The 24587-nt window shown below is 34.9% G+C and overlaps 1 protein-coding gene across 1 annotated transcript; it reads right to left on the bottom strand.

Moving 5' to 3' along the window:
- Positions 1–880: 880 nt before the first annotated feature.
- On the bottom strand, positions 881–19364 carry LOC133519690 (uncharacterized). Its single transcript, XM_061853742.1, has 7 exons — positions 18473–19364; positions 9405–9457; positions 6349–7637; positions 5849–6143; positions 4436–4838; positions 2660–2756; positions 881–1639 (listed from the first exon to the last, which is right to left on the bottom strand). The coding sequence occupies exons 1-7, from the start codon at positions 18500–18502 to the stop codon at positions 1473–1475; spliced, it is 2334 nt and encodes a 777-aa protein (XP_061709726.1). The 5' UTR covers positions 18503–19364; the 3' UTR covers positions 881–1472.
- Between the last annotated feature and the right edge of the window lie 5223 nt (positions 19365–24587).

Genomic DNA, 24587 nt, shown 5'->3' with positions numbered 1-24587 from the left:
CTTAGAATGTCGCCGCGGTTTGTTTCCGTTCCTTGAACCTGTTTGGACATTACTCAAGAATACCTGTTATGCGGTTACAGTAGGTACACTAGTTTTATATTATTAAGAGTTCTAGATTTTATTCGACAAGTTTAAATAATAGCTAGTAACATGTCCTAACCTCTCCCACGTTGCCAAGGTCTATAATATCTATGTCCTTAAGTTAAGTTAGTCCTTAAGTTGCGGGGGTGAATAGTTACTTGTAAACAAGTGGCAAGTAATGGCTTGAAACTAATCTCGTTATGGAATTCAATATAAACTTGTAGGTAAAGTGAGTCATAATTTGCGCTTCGATGTTAATTTAATAAGCACGTGGTATAGTAAGTGATACAAATAAAGTCGTCAATTTAATACAAATAGTTAAGATCTAGATTGCGCTATTTTATCTGAGTAATACGCATTTAGTCGAAGTAGGTACTTGTAGCTGATACCTACGTGTCTCTTTAGACATTCGGACCTTGAACAATAAACTTTGCAAACTACCTAAGAGTTTTATTATAAAAAATATACAAGTGAAGAACCGGAAAAACAACGTCTATTTATCTACTCTAGCATTTATAGGCTAACCCATCTTCACATCTGTACTTAAGTACTTGAAAAAGTCACAGAAAAAGTGTACTTTTCCTGTGATTTTAATTAGAACTGCATCAAGGGGATTATGATGTTTTAATGCTATTCCTTACAGAGTATCCTGTGCCTAATCTAACTCTTTATCTTCCGCTTTCCCGGTTACGTAATAAAAGGAACCCAGGGTTTGCTTTAGGCAACTCAAATACATAATTGGTGTAGACACAATTTTTCCATCATTCATCTATCTATTGTCAGTCCCATCCATTGCCATCCATTGCAATCATCTGATACATAGCCCACAGATTGAACAGATACATAAGTAAAGGCGATTTAATTTACATTTAAGGTAATAATTTATTAAAAAATATAAATGCACATTTGAAAGACTAACTAAACATAATCACATGACACATAAAAATTAACCATCACAATTTCATAAATTAGACACTATCCTAACTCTCGGCCCGATTCGAAGAATGAGATACGATAACGATAACTTGGTTTAGATAAGTTCTCATTTAGATATCGTTTGTTTGTCGTATAATTGACAGAAGCAGCTTGATTCGGGCAACCAATGTCACTTTGACGTTAGAAATATCGTAGATAGATCTTATTGGGATCACAGCGGAATCAAAATAAACGTCAATTTTGACATGTCGTTTAGTTATCGATCTTTTAAAGATCTTTTCAAAATATTAAACGTGTCTTAATCATTTTCGAATCGGGCCGTTCTTCTTACTAAAAAAGTGTAACCACTGCAGTACTGTGTGAAAAATATGAAATAGGTACACGTCACCAACTGACAGTGCCGTTTGTAAGGTAAGACGTGGTTCAGCTTCGAAAATATACCAATACTTAAAAGCCTATGCTTTATTTTCCTTATTAACTTGGAAGTTAATGCCCAGTTGTGCAGGGTTGACACCCGCGATGGCGGTGGCGATGGGGCGAGCGAGCGCGACACCTGACACCGCCACGGCGGTGGCTTGAGGGCGGGAAGCTGCTAGACCCTGCTCGCCTATCACTGCTAGACCTGTAAGACACAATATCGTCATCAGTAGCCATAGTGTAAATTTAGATATTCGATATCGTAACGTGACGTACGCGTTTGCGTTAAGTCTCATTTTGTATGGGATTTTGAATTTCCAAAACGTCCCGCTTGGCGCGCTGTTTCTAAATTCCATACAAAATGAGTCTTAACGCAAACGCGTACGTCACGTCACGCTATCGAATAAATTTACACTAGGGGTTCAGAATTGGTACGACGTATCGTTTTACGTCACGTGTGAATATAGGACCTCAATAAAATTCTGAAAACCGTATGAGATACCTCATACTATAATAGATATTTTTATTCGATTTTTAGTCATTTTAATAACTATGTCACAAAGAAAGTTGTTTTAATTCAAACCGTCACTAGACTTTTTGTGAACTTTCGACAGAGCATCGAATATTAGTCATGACTCATATCAGTTAGATAAGGTCCGGGTCGAGGCCTAAGCGTCCGACACTTCGGCCTCTATGTCGGGTGAACGGTGATCACGTGACGCTTTCTGTAGAATACAAAATGTCAGATAGTTGAGCCCGCAACCAGATCCTTTTAACGTGACCCAACCGTGCCATACTTTACAATAGTCCGCTAATGGCTATGTGAGAAGTTGTTGATGGTTGAAGTACAAGCAACGCCAACGCACGATGTGGTGAAAATATGAACTTTCGTGGGACGACATGTGAATAAACATACTATTTGCCAGCTGCCAATTGTCAAGTAAGCAATATATCCCACATCCACTACGTAGGGCGGCGCCGCAATCATGTACGAAGCGAATAAATCAACTGTATTTAAGTAGTAGTTAGTAGGATTTGGAATCTGGATCCGAAACGTATGAAATTATCCGGATCTGGATCCGGATCCACGGATCTTCCCATACATTTCAGGTCCGTCGGTCAAACCCTGGAAGTTAGGGATAATTCGAGTTCACTGGGAAAGCGGCTATCTACTCTATTTCCTTTAGAAAGGAGTATACATGCACAATTAAGTAATTTTACTTACCAACAGGTTTAGCTTCGGCAATAGTGATGCCCGCTATTGGAAGCCCAATGTTGTCGTCATCGTCAGGCGAGTCGATACCAACGCCCTCTTCACCGACCTGAAACAGTCTTAGTTTAACTCGTCTATCAAGTGTCTATGGCCTCCTAGCCTAATTGGTAGTGACCCTGGCTAAGAAGCAGGAGTTCCCATATTTAAATCTACTATGGCGGTTTATTAAACAAGATTAGATTATTTTATTTAATGATATAAGTTAAAACAGGAATTTACCTGAGCCAAAATTATAAAATTTACATCGCGATTGTCATAGACCATAGACCAAAAACTATCAACATGCAAATATTTCAGAATATTAAAAGCTTTGTTTAGTGTCCGATCGGGCGCCCCAGGTATCGCTGGTGTGATGTCGTGGAGGCGGACCTGCGTCGGCTGAATGCCAATTCATGGCAGGAAAGCGCGCTGGATCGGGACAGGTGGCGTTCTCTCGTTTCGGAGGCCATGATTCTTTTTGGATCGCTGAGCCAAAGCAGTTAGTTAGTTAGTTGCTTAGTTTGGGGCTAGGTTGATCTATGTACGATTGTTTCCAAATATATTTTATTTATTTATTTACCTTTATTTATTCAATCCCATAAAGGAATCAAGTTCCAATTTGATAAATAGTTAGGTATCTGATTAGTCAGGGGACTAAGGGGCGCTGCGCTATTATCAAACCCGTGTACACGTATACATAGTTTTACTATAAAAATTTTCTGTAATTAGATTATACACTATAATTATTTAAAAAAAATCGGGCCCTTGAAAGTGGTTTCTTCTAACAGCTGTGACATCCATTAATACAGTTGACTGGGCTCTTCTGGCCCACCTAACAAAAACTGCCCAATTCGGGACCCACCCCACCCCTCAGCCGTCCTAAAAAGGGGGCATAAAATATCGCTCACACTCAGATAGCATGTCAGGTTAATAAGTCGCGCGCATTGTTTGGGAAATGCTGCATTGATCAATTGTTTTCGCGGTTACCACACAGTGATGTGGACACGCACGCCACTCCAGTGGGCAGCACTATGTACGTATATAACGCTGTTCCGCTCGCACACTGGTGCGGTGTGTTGATCCGCATCTAATGTGAAGACCGCCTTATCGTATTCTCGCGCAATAAATTGCAAATGCGGATAAACGTGCAAAGCTATGTTCAGATGGCGCTAAAAAAGCATTAAAAAAAGAAGTATAGAAAAAACTATTGAAGATTATAATTATATGTAGGTATTTCTTGTTTATGGAAGAGGAACTAGTCGCTCACAGCAATTATGATTTGTGAATTTGTAAATTGTAATAATAATAATAATAATTAATAAATAAAGAGATATAATAATAAACCTTTTTCCAACCTGTAACGTCACTTTTGAAATGACAGATCATGTCCCTAATAAATCCAGATCAAATTCATAACCTGTTATTACATTCAAAATTAAATACACCTCCGGAGGCCGATACTGCTTATATACTTATTTCTTGTTAAACTGTTATGGATTGAATCTATCAGCTGTCAAAAGTGAGATTTATGAATTATTTTTTTAGTTAGATCTGATTCGCCTCGGCTTACCCTACCTACGGCTAGTTTATCACAATACATATTCAAACGAGCTTAAGATTTCTAAAATTTTTATCTTTCAACCCTAATGGTCCAATTTAACCTAATTTTAAACAGTTCCTCGCAAAACTGGAATCGTGATGTTACTTAGGTACTCTTAAAATGTACAGATATGCGTTGGTTATACTTACATCCTCCTCATCATTTTCATACTGCCTCTTCGATCCGCTTTTGAACAAAACGTCAACATTTGCTCCAACTTCATCAATCAGCTTGATAGTGTTTGAGGCAGCCTCTCCCAGCGATGACAACTGGGACCGAAACCTTTCCTTGTCACTGTTAGTCAAAGCACCAGTCTTTCTCCCAAGATTGTGAAGCTTGATCAAACCACTAGATAGAGACTGCAGATTTTGCAGATTCTTAGCTAATACTTTCGATAACAGACTCTCGTCGATGTTTTTAACTACGTTTTCGCTGCTTATTTTGTCCTCGGATACTATGACTTCGCTGATAACGACTCCTCGATTGTTGGTCTTTACTTCTAGATATTGGCCCTTGCCGCCGCCGTAAAATGGTAGGTATTGGACTGTTGCCCTATAAATAAAGGGAGTTTTATATTTAAATTCTTTATTTCAACTGTTTTATTTTGGATGTGGCTTATAGCGAACAATACTTTTGATACTTGTAATTTATAAGGGGTTAAGTATCAATTAGACATAAATATGAATAAATTCCACATGCCTGTTTTATTTAACGAGTGATATTTTTTGCACAATCAATTGTTAAATTTAATTATAAACTAAACAATTTTAGCATGATAACTTTTCAATCTCAGTATACATATTAGTTATTCAGATGCCTAACTGGATATGCCTCGTCTGTAATTTACCGTACAAAACAGTTAGCCGATCTTTGCGGGGGAGGGGCACGTCAAAAGTATGGCTATTTGTAAGTTACGTACAAATAAAATATATTGTAGGTATGTAGGTATATAGATAAACACAGAGGGCCTGCACAAAGTTTCACAGAAGTTGCGTCTGTAGATCGAAAACATCTGGATCTGGGAAAACATATTCTGATTGGATGATATGGAGGTAGTAGTAGGAGAAAAAACTTTTTTAAGAGTTTTACTAATAACGATATTATTATTAACTACCGAATTTAATATTGGTGCTCGGATTTGTTAAAAGATTCTTAATTAATATCTCTTTCTGGATATTACTCCTTCTACTTTTTTAAACATAAAATTTGCTAACGTTATAAAAGTTAATAGGAAATAAAACAAGTAGATTTTTATTAAAGAATATATTTAATTAACATTAAATTTAATACACAAAAATCTTAGTAATTACATATTTCCTAAATTTACTAGATATTCAATTCGATTCGAAAAACAATTTCAAGAGATCATTCGAATGTGTTTTTCGAAATCGGTTATTCAGTCTATTAAAGCATCATTGAATTTTACTTAAACAATACGAATTATAATGATAAATGATGTACGACTTTCGATCAATTGTGTACCTAAACTAGTTCCTTTTAGCCTCTTTCGGTCTTTTTTATGTCAAATGTATGATTTTATTTATATAAGATTATGTTCATACAAGTAGAGATCCGATTGGGCATGAGCAATGCCTCCAGGGCCAACTATAGCGGACGCCCTAGGGTTAAACACTACATTTCCCTTCTGCCCGGACCCTATGATCACATGAGAAACTGGATTTGCGACCGCCATTCCCTTAGGGCCATTTACGGCATGCGCAACTGGTTTCAAAAACAAAGTGAAAGTACTGTCTCTAACAGCCGGCGATTGCACAAAGTTTAATCCATCAAATTGATACTCTTCCGGTCGTTGGTCGTATCCACTGTACGCGTCGTATCCAGAGTATTTTCTTCCTCCTCCGAATCTTCTCCAGACTCCCCAAATTCTAACAAGAAAGAAAAGAAGTTTAATAAGAGGAAAGAAGAAAAGAAACATGGTTAAGATGAGAGGTTAGGTAAGCAAGAAAAAGCGTTTAGTTTGATTCAGGATGGTAGTAAATTGTAGGCCCTATAGCAACAACTTTTCCTTCTGGTATCGCTTCTAATAATCTTGGGATCGAACCGTCGGTAGCGGCTTGCTGCTGCTGCAGACGAGTTACGATAGTTGAAAGGTCTACGTCAGAGGTTAGAGCCACTACTCGAGAGGATGGTCCGGCAACAGCAAGGCCTCCTGGCTGCGTGTAGGCCAGGCCGCCAGGACCAACTATGGCTGCTCCTCCTTTTCCGGCAGTTGCTACTCCACCCGGACCTGCAATAGCTACGCCTCCTCTTCTCACTTTAAGCTTATTTATGAAGAACCCAGGATTATACGCAGGCACAGAGGGCCGACCTCCAAATAACGAAAATGAACCCATGTGAAATCTCAAATCATCGTCTTTTGGCACAGTTTTTGTGCCTTGAGCAGGTGTTTCGGGTTTGACAGGTTTTGCAGCAATCGTGTCCGCAGCAGGTTTGCTGAAAAATTTCTTCAATTTCTTTGAACTATCCGGAATTTTCATTTTGGGAGCTTCCGTAGAGACAGTCCTTTTTCTGATCGCCCTCGCTTCTCTAGCATTAGTTTTGGTTTCTGATGCGAACAAATTTACATTATCATTTGTATTTCCTACTTCGACTTCAGTTATGTCTTCAGTTCCATCTTCTATCGATTTTTGCTTTCTGTTACACACGTCAGCGTTTTGGCCATATTCAAAGAAATTATTCCATCCACCGCCATGAAGAAACCCAAGTAATGGATCTTTGACTAAAATAGGAAAGTATGGCGCTAATGGCCAATTTATATTAAAAGGAAGTGAAATTGGTGGTCTCTGTCGTGTCTGGTATTGAGAGTCTGATTCTATGGTATTAAAATTGTTTTGTGCATATCGATCGTATAAATCATTTGATGGTGAAGGCATAACGAGGACAGGTATACTTGTGATATATGGAACACGTGCCGTAGTGCCCTGCGCTTGATTAACAGCCGATAAATCAGTTGGGAGTACTCCATAATGCAATGCTCTTGAATTGTCATATCGAATCTGATTAATATTTTGATTTGCAAGATTACTCTCTTGCTTCTTTTGAACATCTGAGTAGCCATTTAGTTTACTATCTGATATGATTTGCTGTATTTTTTCAAGAGTGGATGCATCCAACACGTAGTCTCCAAGAGTATGCGTTTGTGAATTTTTGTTTCTCATCCTATTGGGTTTTATTAGACCTTTGTTAATAGCATTTATTTTGTCTAAAATCTCTTGCGTATTGTTATTATCAATTTCAGGGTATCTGATTTGTTCTCGTGGCAATTCTTCATCATCGTTGATGTCATCCGTTACTTCATCAGGTATATCGAATCGCAGCAAAGATGCTGACCTGGAATGCAAAAACATATTGAGGTCATTACTTGTTTATAAATATTATTTTATTAAACACCTTGCCCAAGCTTATTATTAATTCCGCGTGAAACCAAATAAGACATACGCTATATTTAGGCGTTAATTTCATCGACAAATCTTCTACTCTTCTAAATATTTTCAAAACTTAGTAATTTTGATTAACGCAACTAACTACGTAGATATTAATGTTTGCTATTTTATATTTGTACTTAGTAAGCAGTGTCAAGCGTTAATAAAATCACCATAAATACTTGAACCATGACAACGCCCGGTGAAGTACCTCCGTCCACTAGTATTAAATATTGTGTACCGCATGGATATTAAACGCAGAGGAATGAGAAGTTAGTAAGAGTAAGATGCACCACGGAGAGAGGCAAACTACTATCCAAGGCAAATCTGCTTCATTAGCGTTTTGTATCAAAGTTGTTAAAATTCAAAAGTGCTTAGATTACAGCCCATATAACCCGGTAATAAATTCTCAAAATTGTAACTTCTAAAAATTAAGACGCCGCAGTCATTAATTTTCCAGGTAGTAAATGTTTCAACGACTGAGTAATCAATGACACAAATAACTATGGGTCTATTGGAAAGGGCTACACATTAATCTAGGAAGCGCAGGTGAAAAATGTTACAAGTTTCACACAAGTTATGAGCAACTTGTACCATTTATCGCCTGCACTGCACGAGACTTATTTTTAAATGAGACACATTTACAATTAAAATAATAAGACCTATTAAAAAAAAACGATTGACTTTTGCGATTTTGACGTGGAACTTCGACATTAACGACTTTGACACGAAACGGCGAAGTTATTCTTAAGTTCCTCTTACTCCTTCACAGACATTCTCAACGTTTTGTGTTGGTTAGTTGTGCTTTTGATTTATTGGGTGTGCATTTTCCGATCTACCATTCAAATAAAAGCGCAAGACCTTTTTACACTTTTACAACATTTCATTGTACATTATAATTTTTTCCATTTATTTTATGTATGACATCGTACAGCACAGTCCGATATTTTTATTTGACTATTTGTCTGTCATTCAGACCTGGATCGAAATCAACACGATCATTATTATTAAAGGTATACTAAAATTTCAAGCGTGTAAATGCATAAGACGAAAGTGGAGGACCCGCGCAAAATCGCCTTTTAATACAAAGGTAGTCCTCATTTTCCTCTCTCGATATTAACATTATTGAAAATATTTTGACACAATTTGTTGTATACATATAGACTACACCTATGCCCCTAGGTTTGATTTTTTTTTCGAATTTATAATTGTTATAAGAGTTAAGAGCATTAATTTTAAAAAAATGTCGTAAACTGTTTTCGCTCCTATTTTTTACAATAATCAAAAAATCGAAAAAGTCAAACGTAGAGACATAGCTGTTGTTAATATACATCAAATTATATAAAAATATTTTCCATGATGTCAATATACACAGAGAAAAAAAGGGGACTACGTTTGTAAGGAGAAGTGGCCGCCCCCTCTCCTCTTAAGTACAAATTCTAGAACTAATTTTTAAAACGTTCAAATCTTTCATATTGTTAAGACTCCAACCAAATAATCACCCACTAACCCAAAACATTAATCAATTAAGACAGTTAATTAATTACTACTGACTATCTCATACTTTATTCTTCAGTGCAATATCTAAAATACCTCATGATTAAATTCAAATATTTATTTATGTGAATCGTTAGAAAGTATCAAACATGAATGTGCATATTAAAAGTATACTTACTCGCTGTCAGAAGGCCGCGAAGATACCTCTAAAAGGCAGCATGTCAGCATCACCTGGAATTTAAAATAATACAAATATTACTCATTATTCGTTTAGTATTTCAGAAGTAATTGTTTTAAACTGCTGTTGTAATAATATAATCTACTCAATACATAAATTGTAATAATGTTCTAGTGAAATATTTTAAGTAAGAGTGACTTTTGAATAATATTGGTTAAGTAATAAGCAAGCATCCTCATGAACACTAACATAAAACAACACGACTAAGAGTATTCGAAACTAGTAAAAGACTAAAGAGTATTAAAATAATAGATACAGTGGGAAAAGTCAGTTTACAGACAAAGTAACATCCATTTTACATATTTTATAAATACTTTGCATTTTTTTTTATATCTACATATGTGGTTGTCTGACAAAATAAAAAATACAAATCTTGAGCAAAATCGTTAATTATTTTGTGTGCAATAGTGGACACATCTAGAAAATCCAGGAAACCGGTTTTATCCAAGTGTATTTTGCATTTTTGCTAATTGTGTAGGTAAATATTCAATCGAAACGGTACGAGAGGTTTTTGTGAACTGATTTACAAATATAGTATATATTATATATACAGTCGCCATCAGATATTTGGAGCGGCCAAGGTGCTCACGAATATCTGAACACGCCTCTATTGTCAAGGCGCTAGATCTGTACAAATGTTGCTCGTATAATCGCGATCATTTTATGGATATATGCTACTATATAGTAACTATAGAAGTACAAATTGCGAATAAATTGATCTACTTATTGACCGCTATTTTTAAAGCGTTCCAGTTCACACAATCTATTGTTTCGGAAACAGCTGCGATTAATGCAAATTCGGTAAATTTTCACCTGGCCCAGTTTCCCAAACAATGCAAAGGAATATCACCGATAACTGCTTAAACGTGAATACATAGTACTTAGCTAAAGATAAATTTGATATTAGAAAACATACCGTTTTATTTTCAGACTTTTTCTACGTTTTGTTATGTCAAAAATATATAAAAACTTTGTGTGATATTTATATCTACATAAGTATTGAGTTAGTGTTATGGTGTATAATATTTTATTAGGTACTATTTGTGACGTTTTCAATCAATAGGTACACTTTGTCGCTTACTATAGGAGCGAAATTTGCTTGTATCTTTATACCAATGACCAATCAATGCATCCTTATGGCAAGCGACAATGTGGTACCTTTTGCTTGAAAACGATACATTTTATTCGAAAGCGGGGTAATGAAGGAAACTGCAAATATATAGAAAACCAGGAGCGCTTCATAATTAATTGATTTAGTTCACTCGATATATTAACACCGAATTGAGAGTCCTAAAAAATGGACTCGTATTAAATTATATTTACTAAAGACTTCTTAACAAAAATATAGAAAGTAAAAAAAACTCGGTAGTTGATTTCACGCGCGAGATACTACTATCGTGGGCAACTCGGCGCCCTTATGCTAAAGAGCTTAGAGCTGTAAACGAGTCAATTTAATGGAATAATTCATAGCAAACAGTTTTCATTGCTCTTGAATGAATCACGAAGCTACGTTTAGTAATACATGTTATAAAAAGTGTTTTATTATTAAGTTCTCCTTGCATGTCATAAAACTAAACATTTTGTGCCAACTTTTTCCAATTCCAGTAGTTTCACTTGATATTGTTGCATTTTTCGTAATGCAGATACGCAAAGAAAGTTCATCAACCTCCACGACAAAAAGGTTATACATCGAATCCTTAATTTAGAAAACCGGCTTCGATTTCTCTGCATTTGGTTATCAAGGACGGGAAGTCATCTTGCACTGCCCACATCCACATTTATTCAACTTTGTGATATTCCACCAACAAACTAAGAAAATATTAGAACCTTTTCTAGTATTACCGCATTAAAACTTCTTATGTTTAGAATTTAAGTTACCACTTAGGTATGTGCCTGTTTTTTTTTAAACATATTTATTACAAATATTTATTTCAAGTTATACGAGTATTAAAAGAAATACATAAATAATATGTTGTTATCGATCCTAATTATACAATGTCGAGATGTGAAAGTGCTAGCTTCGAGAGATGTCGATTTTGTGATCAATTTTTTGTCCAAAGTGAAACTTTTTGCACCTCACGTCTGCACTGAACTGGATTTGGCGAAGAAAGTGAAACCCAGTCTTTGCCATAGGCATCCTAAATTAATATGTTTACTACTTCGTTGTTTAGTATAAACATATTTACCATATTTGTATAAAGATGTTATGTTTAAAAGTGGTTCACTCCACTTTCCTTTACAACTTGTTTATGTAAATAAATATTTAATTTCTCATAAATATTTTTAATCAATTTTATTCTATAAAGCCCCTGTTATTTTATTGACCGAATACCATATTTCGATAAAAATAAAAATAAAGTATGATAATTCGAAAAATAAAGTACACCAGTAGTCATATGTTGCACAAAAGTATTAATTTCTCGGGCAGCTAACAGTCAGTTGTCATTCGTTCTCAACAAAAAAAACTAGAAGTGGACATGACTAATTTTGATTCTCAAAAAAGCCAAGACTAAGATCTTCAAATCAACAAAATAATGATATGTGGCAGCCACGGAAAACATGGCATTTTGAAGAGTCGAATCGGCCAACAGTTGCGCTGATCGATAACGAACATTTAAAATACAATATTTGTTTTTAACAAACACTAATCATTGATTAGCACGTATTTTAAATAGCTTTACAAAACTACCATAATGTGTTATATCCCATCAATAATAAAAACCGTAAGTCTAGTAAATTAGTTTCAAATTGGAACTTATTGTATGAGAACACGGTAAACTCCGTTGTTATTATGAGTGGTAAAGCAGTGTTGATGTTGATATATTGATTCAGACATTGAAAAATATTGATCTAATGCCGGTTTTAATTTAAAATTGATATTAATCCAATGCTGGTGCCTCTTCATTGGGTCGACAATGCATTCATGGTCCCGAAGAAACGCGGTCCCGTATTGGCTAACAAATTTATAAAAATCGCCAAAGTAAACAAGTATAACAACTGTAGATGTATGTATATAGGTATTCCAAGACCCTGTTTGACCAACATAAATACTTCCAATTCGAGTCAAGTCTACAACCTGTGTGTTGGCAAGTGTTGGCGGCGAACCAAAAAACGTAAATATTGACAATATAAAGCAAAAGTGGGATAGAAAATTCCATTCTAAGAAAACGCATAGGTTCTATATTATACTACGTATTTAAATATAGTTCTGGGTCTGTTATAACTGTAGACAGGTAACTTTGTATTTCACAGGTTCAAATCAGATTTAATTTTAGTTTTTAAAATATTCCGAAGGATTGTGTTTATCTAAAAGAATTAACGAACAATGGCAAAGTAAAATAACATGTATAGGTATGTATTAAAAGTTTTGAACTCATAAGTAATATTCATACCATGTCACATGCCAATTTTAAATAAAAAAACTTTGTTAATATTACTCTAAAGACATAAATAGCGAACTCACAATACCTTTGTTATATTTAAGAGCAACGTGCGGACATACTTGAAACCACTTAACACACTAAGGTTTCGCTGGTAAGTATGATCTTAAAGGCCACATATAATTAGGGTTGTTTAAGTTAATCTCAAGAAACTAAATTGGAACAGGGCCTGTCCCAGTGTTACAAAAAATAAAAACGAGTTTGGTCAGGTATTAAAGACAATTTCTCTTTTTTCCTTTTAGTCCAGTTCAGATCGTACTTATTTTGGCTGCATAAGGATTAAAATTAATCATACTTATTATTATTATGAATTGCTGCCTATGTAACCCCAAACTTCAATAAGAAAATGCATACAATATGGGTATATAGTCTATCTATTTATTTTTACACCAAAAAAACTTCCCGTGCAAAAAATTGCACATAGTATTATCAGCGCAACATCAAAAGTACCGTCAACAACGGAAGGCAACAACTATTTCCTTATCTATAATGTTTAGTGTGCGTGACACCACTTAAGAGCAGACAGATAAGTTGTGACGACGGATCTATGGTTCTTCAGGGGCTTAACATAGAAAGAATGCCCTGCCCGAGTCTGTGTTTCCGTATGAGTACAATCTGAATCTCTTCAAGGCTAGAGTAAATAGGTATCTCATAGGCAAGCGTGCTCCACCGTAGACCGCATCATCACTTACCATCAGGTGTGATCGTGGTCAAACGCCTGCCTATCCTCCATAAAAAAAAAAAGAAAATATGTTACGTTTTGCAAATTTTGAAAAAAAAAGGGTTACCTATAAACTTAGTTTTTCATTGTGTCAATAATATACTAAAAAATCATGGAGAATGGAACATGTTTAGATGTGGTAAACCGTTTTCTCCTTTTGTATGATGTATGTCGTATGTCGATCACGTGGTTTACTTCCCTCTTAAGGAGAGTTAACAACATGTATCAATTCATATGAAGCTGTGTAGGATTTACATATAAATTAACTTTCTCATGTTTTTACTATATTATAGTTTTACCTCGTTTGCTTCAGATTGCACTCATATTGTAAATACTTTGTCACTAGTCAGTAATCCCCCTAATCTTTTTGAAATTAAACTGCATACCACGATCTATTAAGAACAATAGGTATCTCGGTCAAATATGTCAAACATTGTGGTCAAAAGTACCATCATAATGACATAAATGACCAATGACACTAGGGCCTTATAACCGAGGTACATGTAAGAACAGTGCCATACCCAGGTTAACGATAGAAGCGTGCACTTTCAAAACCCGTTTGAGTAAAAGTTCTGGTTGAAATGAGCTGGAAATGTTTATTGTCTTAGACAAATATTTGTCACTTTCTGACAGATATGTGAAGGAGTTATGGATCATCCGCGGTAAAACAGACCGTGACCGTTATATGCCCAGATGCCCACATGTTATTTGGATTTAAATATTACTGCCTTATTAATTTTAAACAGTAAATAAATATGACTAGCAAGCTTTTCTTTTTAAATTTAAGTTTATTATTACGTTTTTACCTAGTTATAATTCGGTGTATTAACAAATGCCCCCTGATAGTACCTAATAAAAGCAAGTGTGTAGTTGTTTTTTTTTTGTAATTATATACTTTAGCTTCTTAGGAAAAGGCTTTTGAGATGTGGTGGTGGCAACGAATGGAAAAGGTCAGTTGGAGAAGAAAACCAATGCAGAGGTTTTACGCATGGTAAGAGGGAAGAGGAGTTTGTTGAGAACTATAGAAAACAGAAGGGGGAAGATGTTTGGACACCTGCTACGACATGACGAATTTATCAAAAACATCACTTGTTGAAGCAATGCGAAGAACCAAGGAGAACCTACATGGATCAAATAAAGAAAAAACTCAATGTGGTGTCGTATCAGGCTGTCAAGGAGAAGGCACGAGACCGACATGCATGGAAATCACTCCATCCACAACAGTGTAACTCTTAATATATGATATTACTTTAGCTTCCACTTCACCTTATAAGCTAATTTTATATTATAGTTAAGGTATAAGATAATCTAATAAATCACTAGTATTAAACTTCATGCCCATAAAGAGAATGAGAATTTGCACAAATATGTCAACAGAAAAAAAGTAGAATACTCTAAATTTATAAATGAGTGAATTTCAATAGGCTCCTTAAGCACCAATGATATATATTGCCGGTACAGTTATATTTTAAGGCAATGAACTCAGAGATTTTCCTCTTTACCTGTTGAGAGGTTATTAACACATCGTTTTTTGTTGCGTAATGCGTGTCATTAAATACAGCGGTTCAAAAACAATACTTGCTAAAATTTTGTTTCTCATTATTAGAGTCCAAAGAAGATAAGTTAGCAGTGATGTTGATATCCCAGACGGTGCACGATTTATTTTTAACGTCACACTTCTATGAAATTATGACGTTTACTTGACACTTGCACCGTCGGGGCTATCAAATTCGTTGCCAACTTATCTTGGTTGAATTGGTCTAACTCTAATGCATTTGTGTAAGTGTTCCCCTTATTTTATATTTGAAGTCCAAACTGAGAACCTCCTGCTATTGAAATTTTAAAGTGGATTAAAAATAAGGCAAAAGCAATCACGACGGTTAAAACAACAAACTGCTATCTGGAAAGTTGAAGACAGGATTATCAGCTGAATGGCAGCTGATCAATAATATAGTCACCTTGGATTGTTTTTAGAACAGTTGAGATGTATTCTAACAAATTTATATACACTTGTCTTAAATGGTGTCTGACCTATTTATTGACTTTTTTTAATTTTTGATAAAAACCATAGTCAGCATTTTATAGGTGAGTTCAAAGTTAATGAGGAGTATGAGCAAAAACAACATATTTCAGAATTCGTCTTAGTTATAAAGTTATAGGGTAATTGCCTGACTAGTCAGTTCCTTTTTTGTGAACTATCAAAACAGAACAAGTGACTTTATGTACAAGTACAGTACCCCTAGTGTAATTTTAGTCGATAGCGAAACGTGACGTACACGTTTGCGTTAAGTCTCATTTTGTATGGGTTTTTGAACAGCGCGCCAAGCGGGACGTTTTGGAAAGTCAAAAATCTCATACAAAATGACACTTAACGCAAACGTGGACGTCACGTTTCGCTGTCGAAAATATTTACACTAGGGGTACTGATTTATTAAATAGAAACATATACCTAGTGTCAAAAAATAACTACTGTCGACATTTTTATAATAACTTTCGTACCCCTAGTGTACATTTTAATTGATAGCAAAACGTGACGTACGCATTTGCGTTAAGTCTTATTTTGTATGGGATTTTGAGTTTCCAAAACGTCCCGCTTGGCGCGCTGTTTCGAAATCCCATACAAAATGAGACTTAACGCAAACGCGTACGTCACGTCACGCTACCGAATAAATTTACACTAGGGGTTCAGGTGCATTATTTCGTGCTTGGGGAACAATTTGAGTTTGTATAAGGTGCAAAGAAATTAGATACCGATATTTTTAGAGATGGTACTTTACACTAAAACAATTAACTTTAAATATAAATTAAGAAAACTTCATACATTTTTTTTGTTGTCATTTACCAAACATAATTAATATATTATAATTCTACCTAAATTCTAATTAGTATTTTAGAATAGAAAAACGTTTATTGCAAAACTATTTACAAAGAGCACCACATTATTTAAAAAAAATACACCTTATATACAAGGGATATTCGCTATTAGGTACCGTGAATGCGAACAGGCACCACTTTTTACATTGTCATATCCGATCGATATCGTACCTAGACCTATTATGACGTAAATGACACTTCAGTGTATGTAAATAAGCATCTCGCATTAAGAGGAAAGCGGTCGGCCGATTTTCCATACAATCGTAGTCCCCAATTTCCTCTCTGGATATTGATATTATGGAAAATAATTATTGCATAATTTGATGTATATTAACCATCGCTATGCCCGTACGTTTGGCTCTTCGTTCTTCGATTTTTTGATTTTTGTAATAATTAGGAGCGAAAAACTGATTTCATATAAATTTTTAAATGCTCCTAACTCTTATAATCATTAAAAATTTGAAAAGAGTCAAATGTAGGAACATAGCTGTGGTTGATATACAACAAATTATTTCAAAATATTTTCAATTATGTTAATATCCAGACAGGAAAATGAGGACAACGTTTGTATGAAAGAGCAATTTCGCCCAGGTCCACCACTTTCGTCTTGAGAGACAAGTCATATTTAAGTGTAAATTATAAAATGTTAAAAAGAGCAATATAAATATTAGTTCGACTATTCGTGACTTAGTTTGTATATTATGTTCATGTCCAATAAACAACAATATTGCACTAGCATCGCCTCGATCGTAATTCCTAATTTATGACTTTAATTAACCTAGAAGTACACCAAAAAGGAATAATAAACATTGAAATTTCTATGTAGCATGACCCGTTTTTAGGGTTTCGTACCCAAAGTGTAAAACGGGACCCTATTACGCTGTCCGTCCGTCTGTCTGTCCGTCTGTCACCAGGCTGTATCTCATGAACCGTTATAGTTATAAAGTTGAAATTTTCACAAATGATGTATTTCTGTTGTCGCTATAACGACAAATACTAAAAAACGGAATAAAAAATTATTTAAGGGGGCTCCCATACAACAAACGTGATTATAATAGATAATGATACGGAACCCTTAGTGCGCGGGTCCGACTCGCACTTGGCCGGTTTTATATTGCTCTACAGTCATAGAGAATTTAGTATAGAGGCGTATTGTTCAATTAAATTTTGTAGTCAGCTGAATTTACTGCCATCTTTCGACACAGGACTAAAACTCTAATGACGTATGGCTATTTGAACGTCACTGATATGTGTTAAATATCAAACAGTGTCGCCATCTACTCGAGTATAAGCCAAAGCTATATCGCCATCTATTCCAGCATATTTTTTTCTTGATTTTACTAGGCACGTTTTTATCTTACCCCCTTATTCATAAACGTCTACTAAAGTTAAAAAATCGCTAATAATCTTTTGTCCCTTTCCGACGTATTGGTATGATGGAAAGAGCCAAACGATTATTAGCGGCTTGTTAACTTTAGTAGATGTTTATGAATAAGGGGATTTGACTTTATTTATCTTATACGGAGTTAGTTATATATGACGTTCTTGAGCAAAAGGTACCACATTGTCGCTTGCCTTATAGGACGCTGACAGGTTATTAGTAGCATTAGCAAATTTCATCGAAATCGTTAGAGCCGTTTCCGAGATCCCCAAAATATATAAATATATGTATACATACATATATACAAGAATTGCTCGTTTAAAGGTATAAGATACATAACATTTTGTAATTTCTAAATTATATAGGTAACATGGAGAATCTGGGAATAGAATTTAATTGTGTCATGAGTATTTTTACATTTTACGCATCACGCGCAAAAGTATAATTAAACATATCTTTGACGTCGACTATACTTAAGTCCTGGATCATTATAAGTACAAATTATAGTAAACAATAAATGTCACTAAACTGTAACAAAAAAAACCTAACTAAAATCTGTGTTTTAATTTTAAAACTTTGTAAAATAACTCACCGAAAATATGATCCATGAGTACTGCGCCATTATAAACTAGTTTAATGAATATTTAATTATAAAAATGTATGTAAAATGGTTCGGCGTCAGAACTCGAGCGCAGTCCACTCGCGAATGTGGATCTCGGAGGCTTCGCGGCAGCTTTTGCTAAGCGGCGCGGGCGCCCGTACCACGGGTCACTTGAGAAAGTGTGGACGGTGGACGAGTTAGTTTTCTGTGGACCGCTTTTATGGGGCTTATACTTATACTTCACCGTGTCTGTGAAAATACAGCTTTATATTTTTTATATTGCCTTTTTAATGGTATGGATGTAACACGAATTGTTGTGCAAATAACAAGCTAAGTAAGAAAAGGGTAAAGGTACCACTAGAAAAACTTCACTCTTCTATATATTAGTATTATTTTCGTGTTAAAAATGTGTGTTTCACTCGGAGGCAAAGTTTGTTTACCTCTCGTGCCTTGAAACCCTCGCAGCGCTCAAGATTCGCTTGCTCGAGTATCAATATTAGCAGGAGCGGTTAAACAACAACTTTGACTTTGCCCCTTGTCTAATTAGCCACAACTTAAGCCTTATTGTGGGGCTTGGTGTTTTTGTGTAAGAATGTTCTATAATATTTATTTATTTATTAAATGCCAATTTACTAATCAGTTACTTATATATCTTTTTTCTGGGAAATATTGATGACAATAATTGGTCTAGAAATAAAGTGCCTTGTTTTAGTAATTTTCCATGGGTGAAAAACATTCGAGTTATCATAGTAAGAGGAGGGTTAATAATGTGAAAGTTGAACCATCCTGGCAATTAATAGCTTTTACAACTCATTATACTTAATTCGGTCTATATTTATACTTTTGTGAAAAGTTTCCAAAATACACGAACTCGTTTTTGGTCACAATAATTACGTGCATTGCATCGCGCAAATTAGACAATTTACCGATAGATGGCGATGTACACAATTAAACTTAGTATAAGTACTTCTGATCAAAAGTCTTTTGCCTTTATAGCCACACGAGATAATTCAAAGTTTGTACGGAACCCTTGGTGTGCATGTAAAACGAACTCGCATTTGACCGGTTTTTTAAACCTAATGAAGCATCTGCAACGATTAAATTTGTAATTTATATTTCCACAAATTGCTTCAAAATAATATATGACAAAAATGTAGTAATTGTAAACATGTGACTTTTTTACTTTAATATATTATGTCTTAATAAGCTGTGTAAGACTATGTACAATCAAATGAAAGTCGCCGGGAACCTCATACTGTTATTGTCACTGTGGCAAGGTGCGAAATGTTACGAAAAATTAATTCCTTGACCGTGCCTACATTTTAGCAAAAGAATGGCTGATCAGAACCCCTAGTATACATTTATTCGGTAGCGTAACGTGACGTACGCGTTTGCGTTAAGTCTCATTTTGTATGGGATTTAGAAACAGCGCGCCAAGCGGGACTTTTTGGAAACTCGAAATCCCATACAAAATGAGACTTAACGCAAACGCGTACGTTATGTTTCGCTATCGAATTTACACTAGGGGTACAGACATACCTATATGACAGGCGGTAATTTGTCGCCTCTGTGCTGATAGATTTGCATTTATTGTAGCTCTCATATAATTTATTTAATAGACGAATTGAAAGGTTTACGAACACTTTAGTTTTACGAACAATAATTGCGATTACAACTAATAACGATCAAACTAGATCTCTGATCATAATCTTTGACAAATTTATTACTTTGTATATCAATTAAATTAGTATATGCTGGCAGTTAACTCTTTACAGCTTTCGGTGCTACTGTTAAGGATAACTCACGCTACACCGGTCCGAGCCCGGGCCGGGACGCTCGACACTTCAGTTTTCTATAGAAAGCATCCGTGATCACCGATCACCTGTCAAAGAAAAAGAATTGTTGGAAGCTTCGTCCCGGGCACAGACCGTTCTAGTGTGAGTCATCCTTTATTTACTAGGTAACTTTTGATTTAAAATTAGGTTCTATCAAGAAATTTATGAAAATATATGTCAGGGTATTTTTTTGTCAAATCAACTTTAACAAACTGAAAACAAGTAGTCAATACCTACCACTGGTCACTAGATCCCAATTTCTATGGCTAGTATTTCAAAAATAGCATTTCGCCGTTTTCCACAAATTTTCGAGTAACGAAATTCTAACATAACTATTTTCAAAATTTTCAACCATCTAAGGCCTATAATCAATCTTTCAAATTAACCGAAATACAATATTATACCTACTAAAAAATATCTCTATACACTATTTTCATTTCGGCGACACAACTGCGGGTCCCTTGCGTCGTCTGGCCCCTGTTTCACAACGGTGACAATTGTCACATGGCAGTGAAAATTCGCCGTACAATTCTGGTCGAACAAGTAAATTTTAGAAGGCTAGAAATTTTAGATCGGTGATAGTTACCTAGTTGACCCAGAATTAAAATAAAGAAATAAAATATCGTTGAATTCAGGCTTCCTAGACCTAATAGCATACAATATACTACACATTAAAATAAATACAATAAAAATAATTTATAATGAATAGAATAAAATAATAAATGTATTTCAAGAATTAGGCATTACAAGAGCAGCAGTACATTGATCCCCACACTAGGCTCAGCTCTAGAATAAATGTCAACAATAATTAATTATAAGATGGACATGAAATAGTCAGTTATGGTAGGTCTCAATTGTCCCCGAAGTGAAATAGGTCCCGAGTCTGGCTATGATGGTAGGCAAATACATATAAATACTCACTTTTAGCTGATTGATGATGATCATGCGTTACATTGGTGTACTTTAATTATGAATTATTCATTTTATATCTTAACGCATCATCTTCCAAGAGGGCTGATTATACGTGAGTTCTACAAACCTCGTTTAAGGAAGTTGATTGCATTGTTTAACTACTCGAAAACGAAAGATAACAAGAACCGACGAACAGCTCATATTAATCCTATCTTCTGTATTTCAGTTATTGTAAGTAATTCGCTTTACCCAGAATCACAAACAAGTGTTTAAAAATCAAGAGATGAGCTGCAATAATTACATTGTTGTATTTGTTTGTTTTTGTACGGTGAAATAGTTTCACTTTCGTGCAATTTATATGAACGATTTTCGAAAAATGTTAATTTCCTTACCCCTTATATCAATTTCAACTCAATTTATTCAATATAACATTATACATTGTGTCTAAATTCTAACTATAAATAACTTACAACTAACAATTTACATATTTACATTAGCATAATGCAGAAAAATATTACATAATAATCTATGTTTGCTATTTCAATAAATTACTACTATTAATTACATAAATTAAAATTATCAACATACATAATTATTATTAATACAAGTGCGTATTTATCCTAAACAATACCAGATGAATAATCAATTAATATCTTGTATCGTCATCCAACAAATATTTCTCTACAGAATAGAAACATTTTTTCAGTAGAAAAACCGTTAATTTATTTTTAAACAAGTTGGCATTTGTGAGCGACTTCAATTTAATTGGCAATTTATTAAATAAGACTATAGCCTGGTAACCTGCTGAGTGTTGAAATACCTTGAGGTTTGATTTGACAGTCAGTGGCAAGTCCTTTCTTCTTGAAGCTAGACGAGCTCTGCTTCCTATTGCCGTAAACTTTCAATTTCATTCAACGAATTTACTATATCAATCAGCACTATAAGAATGTACAGGCCGGGTACAGTCAGAATACGAAACTCAGAGAAGTAATTCTTACAGAACATTTGCTGCGATATTCCTGCTATGATTCTAATAGCCCTTTTCTGGGCGACAAAATACGAATGACAATTGTATTGGTAGCTATTACCCCAGAACTTAATGCTGTATCTTAATCTCGATTTGACTAGCGCATAGTAAACCGTAATGAGTTGGGCCAATTGTATTTCGTCTCTTAGCTGAACTTATTGAACTTACCAATCGAGATAGCTCATCTTTCAAATTTAAGTTAGAATCTATGAATACGCCAAGAAATTTCACTTTTGCTGGATGTTAGATCCATTAGATACTAAGTGCAGCTTATCTTTACTGTTTGCCGTAGTTTTGAATAGCAATGCATTTGTTTTGCTGCAGTTTAGTTTTAATTTATTGGTACTGAATAAGGTAAGAAAAGGTTCCAAAGCCTTGTTTACTTTATCGTTGAGTTGTGTGACGCTATCAGCAGATATTACCGCATTGGTGTCATCTGTAAAAATCACTAGTTGGTTATGAGGGAGTTGACTGTTCGTGTAGTCAATTAAATCGTTAGTGAAAAGGATGAAAAAGATTGGACCCAAGATGGAACTCTGTGGTACACCCCTTGTCAGTCTAGTCATCTTGGATCTATGAGTATCTTTGTTCTCTTGTGTCCATTTTATTTCAATAAATTGATATCTATTCTGAAGGTAAGATCGGAACAATGCTAACACGTTGCCTCTGACTCCATATGATTCCAGTTTGGCCAGTAGGATTTTATGGTCCACTAAGTCAAAGTCAGAACTTAGGTCCAGAAACAAGCCTGCAACCTTTCTTCTGGTGTTCAATTTACGAACTATATCCTCGATCAGAGTACCTATCGCATCCTTAGTACCTCTGCTCTTTTGATAACCAAACTGCTTTGCAGATAGTATTTTATTTAGATATAGGTGTTTAGTTAACCTATCCTTCATAATTCTTTCCAGCAATTTTGATAATTTTGTCGGTATAGAAATTCGCTTGTAATTTTTAGGATCCGATTTGGAACCCTTTTTATACACCGGTGTTACCTTTGCCACTTTAAACTGATCTGGGAAGGTACCAATGTCTATGCATTGATTAAAAAAATAGGCTAGTGGTTCAGCAAGAATGTCAATGTTATTTTTTTAAATGGCAATAAGTAATTCATCATATCCGTAAGATGTTTTAGGTATAAGCTTTTTGACAATTAAATTAATTTCTAATGGATTAACCCTTAATTTTTTTTTAATTAATTTCTAATGGATTATCATTGAATACCTAACGAATCTAGAATTATCAAATTATGTATAAAACAAAAATATTTTTTTAAAAATGTTCATAGGTAGGTACTAATATTCTATAATCACCCATACACTGCCAGTTGTAGGTCAGGCAACGAATGCTCAAAAAAAGGTAAGTATATAGGGAATTGCTTGGAACACAATTTTTGACTTCGTAACTTTGTTTGGACTAGTTAGGAGATGAACATATCATAAGTCCCCGCTGGCCCTTGCCCTTAAGCCGCGGGGGGAGAGGGGGGTTTGAAAATCCTATTTTTCGGTTTTTCGATTACATCTCGGAAACCAAGTTCGCAGCCAAAAGGGCGCTTGTCACCGAGTTACTTATTAAAGACAACATTTTTTTACAAGAATTATCATTATCTCTAAAAACAAGACCGATTACAGAAACATTTTAGTCTCTAAATGTAGTCCAGAAAATAAATATATACATATCCATCAAATAAACTTCACCATCTCATGAACACATGTTTTTTTGCCAAATATACAGTTCATTTTAACCTTTAATACAGTATCGAACGTTGATTTAAGAGATAATCTTATCTCGTACATCCGCATTATAATAACAAAGAACACTAATATCTTAATTATAGTACAAAAACAGTTTTGTGTACGGAATTTGAACGGATCGTTTAAGTAAGTGTGTAAAAAACCTATCATTTATCGACGCCGACGTCTCCACAACACATTGCCTAAAGGCAAAAAAAGGCGGTGCCGTTATGTTTTTTATGGTAAGTACAATACCGTAAAATAAAGTACCTAAGATAATTTTTACTCTTCAATATCGAGATAGACTGACGACCGTCTGGCCTAGTGGGTAGTAACCCTGCCTATGAAGCCGATGGTCCCGGATTCGAAATGAAGTATGGGCAATTATTTGTCTGATGAACACAGATAGTTCCTGAGTCATAGGTGTTTTCGATGTATATAAGTATGTATTTATCTATATACGAATGTATATGTCGCCTAGTACCCATAGTACAAGCTTTGCTTAGTTTGGGGGTCGATCTGTATAAGAATGTCCCCAAATATATATTTTTTTAGACTGTGATTTTTTTGTGGTTTATTTTTCAATACCTATAAATTAC

Source organism: Cydia pomonella, chromosome 7 (assembly GCF_033807575.1).
Source record: "Cydia pomonella isolate Wapato2018A chromosome 7, ilCydPomo1, whole genome shotgun sequence".
NCBI lineage: Eukaryota > Metazoa > Arthropoda > Insecta > Lepidoptera > Tortricidae > Cydia > Cydia pomonella.
This window is presented reverse-complemented; position numbering and strand designations above follow the sequence as displayed.

Coding starts and splice junctions, on each gene's coding strand:
- LOC133519690 (XM_061853742.1), bottom strand. CDS start 18,502: ATGGCGCAGTACTCATGGATCATATTTTCG. Junction 6,144..6,348: donor GCAGCAAGCCGCTACCGACG/GTTCGATCCCAA, acceptor GAAGATTCGGAG/GAGGAAGAAAATACTCTGGA. Junction 4,839..5,848: donor GCCCAATCGGATCTCTACTT/GTATGAACATAA, acceptor CTTTATTTATAG/GGCAACAGTCCAATACCTAC.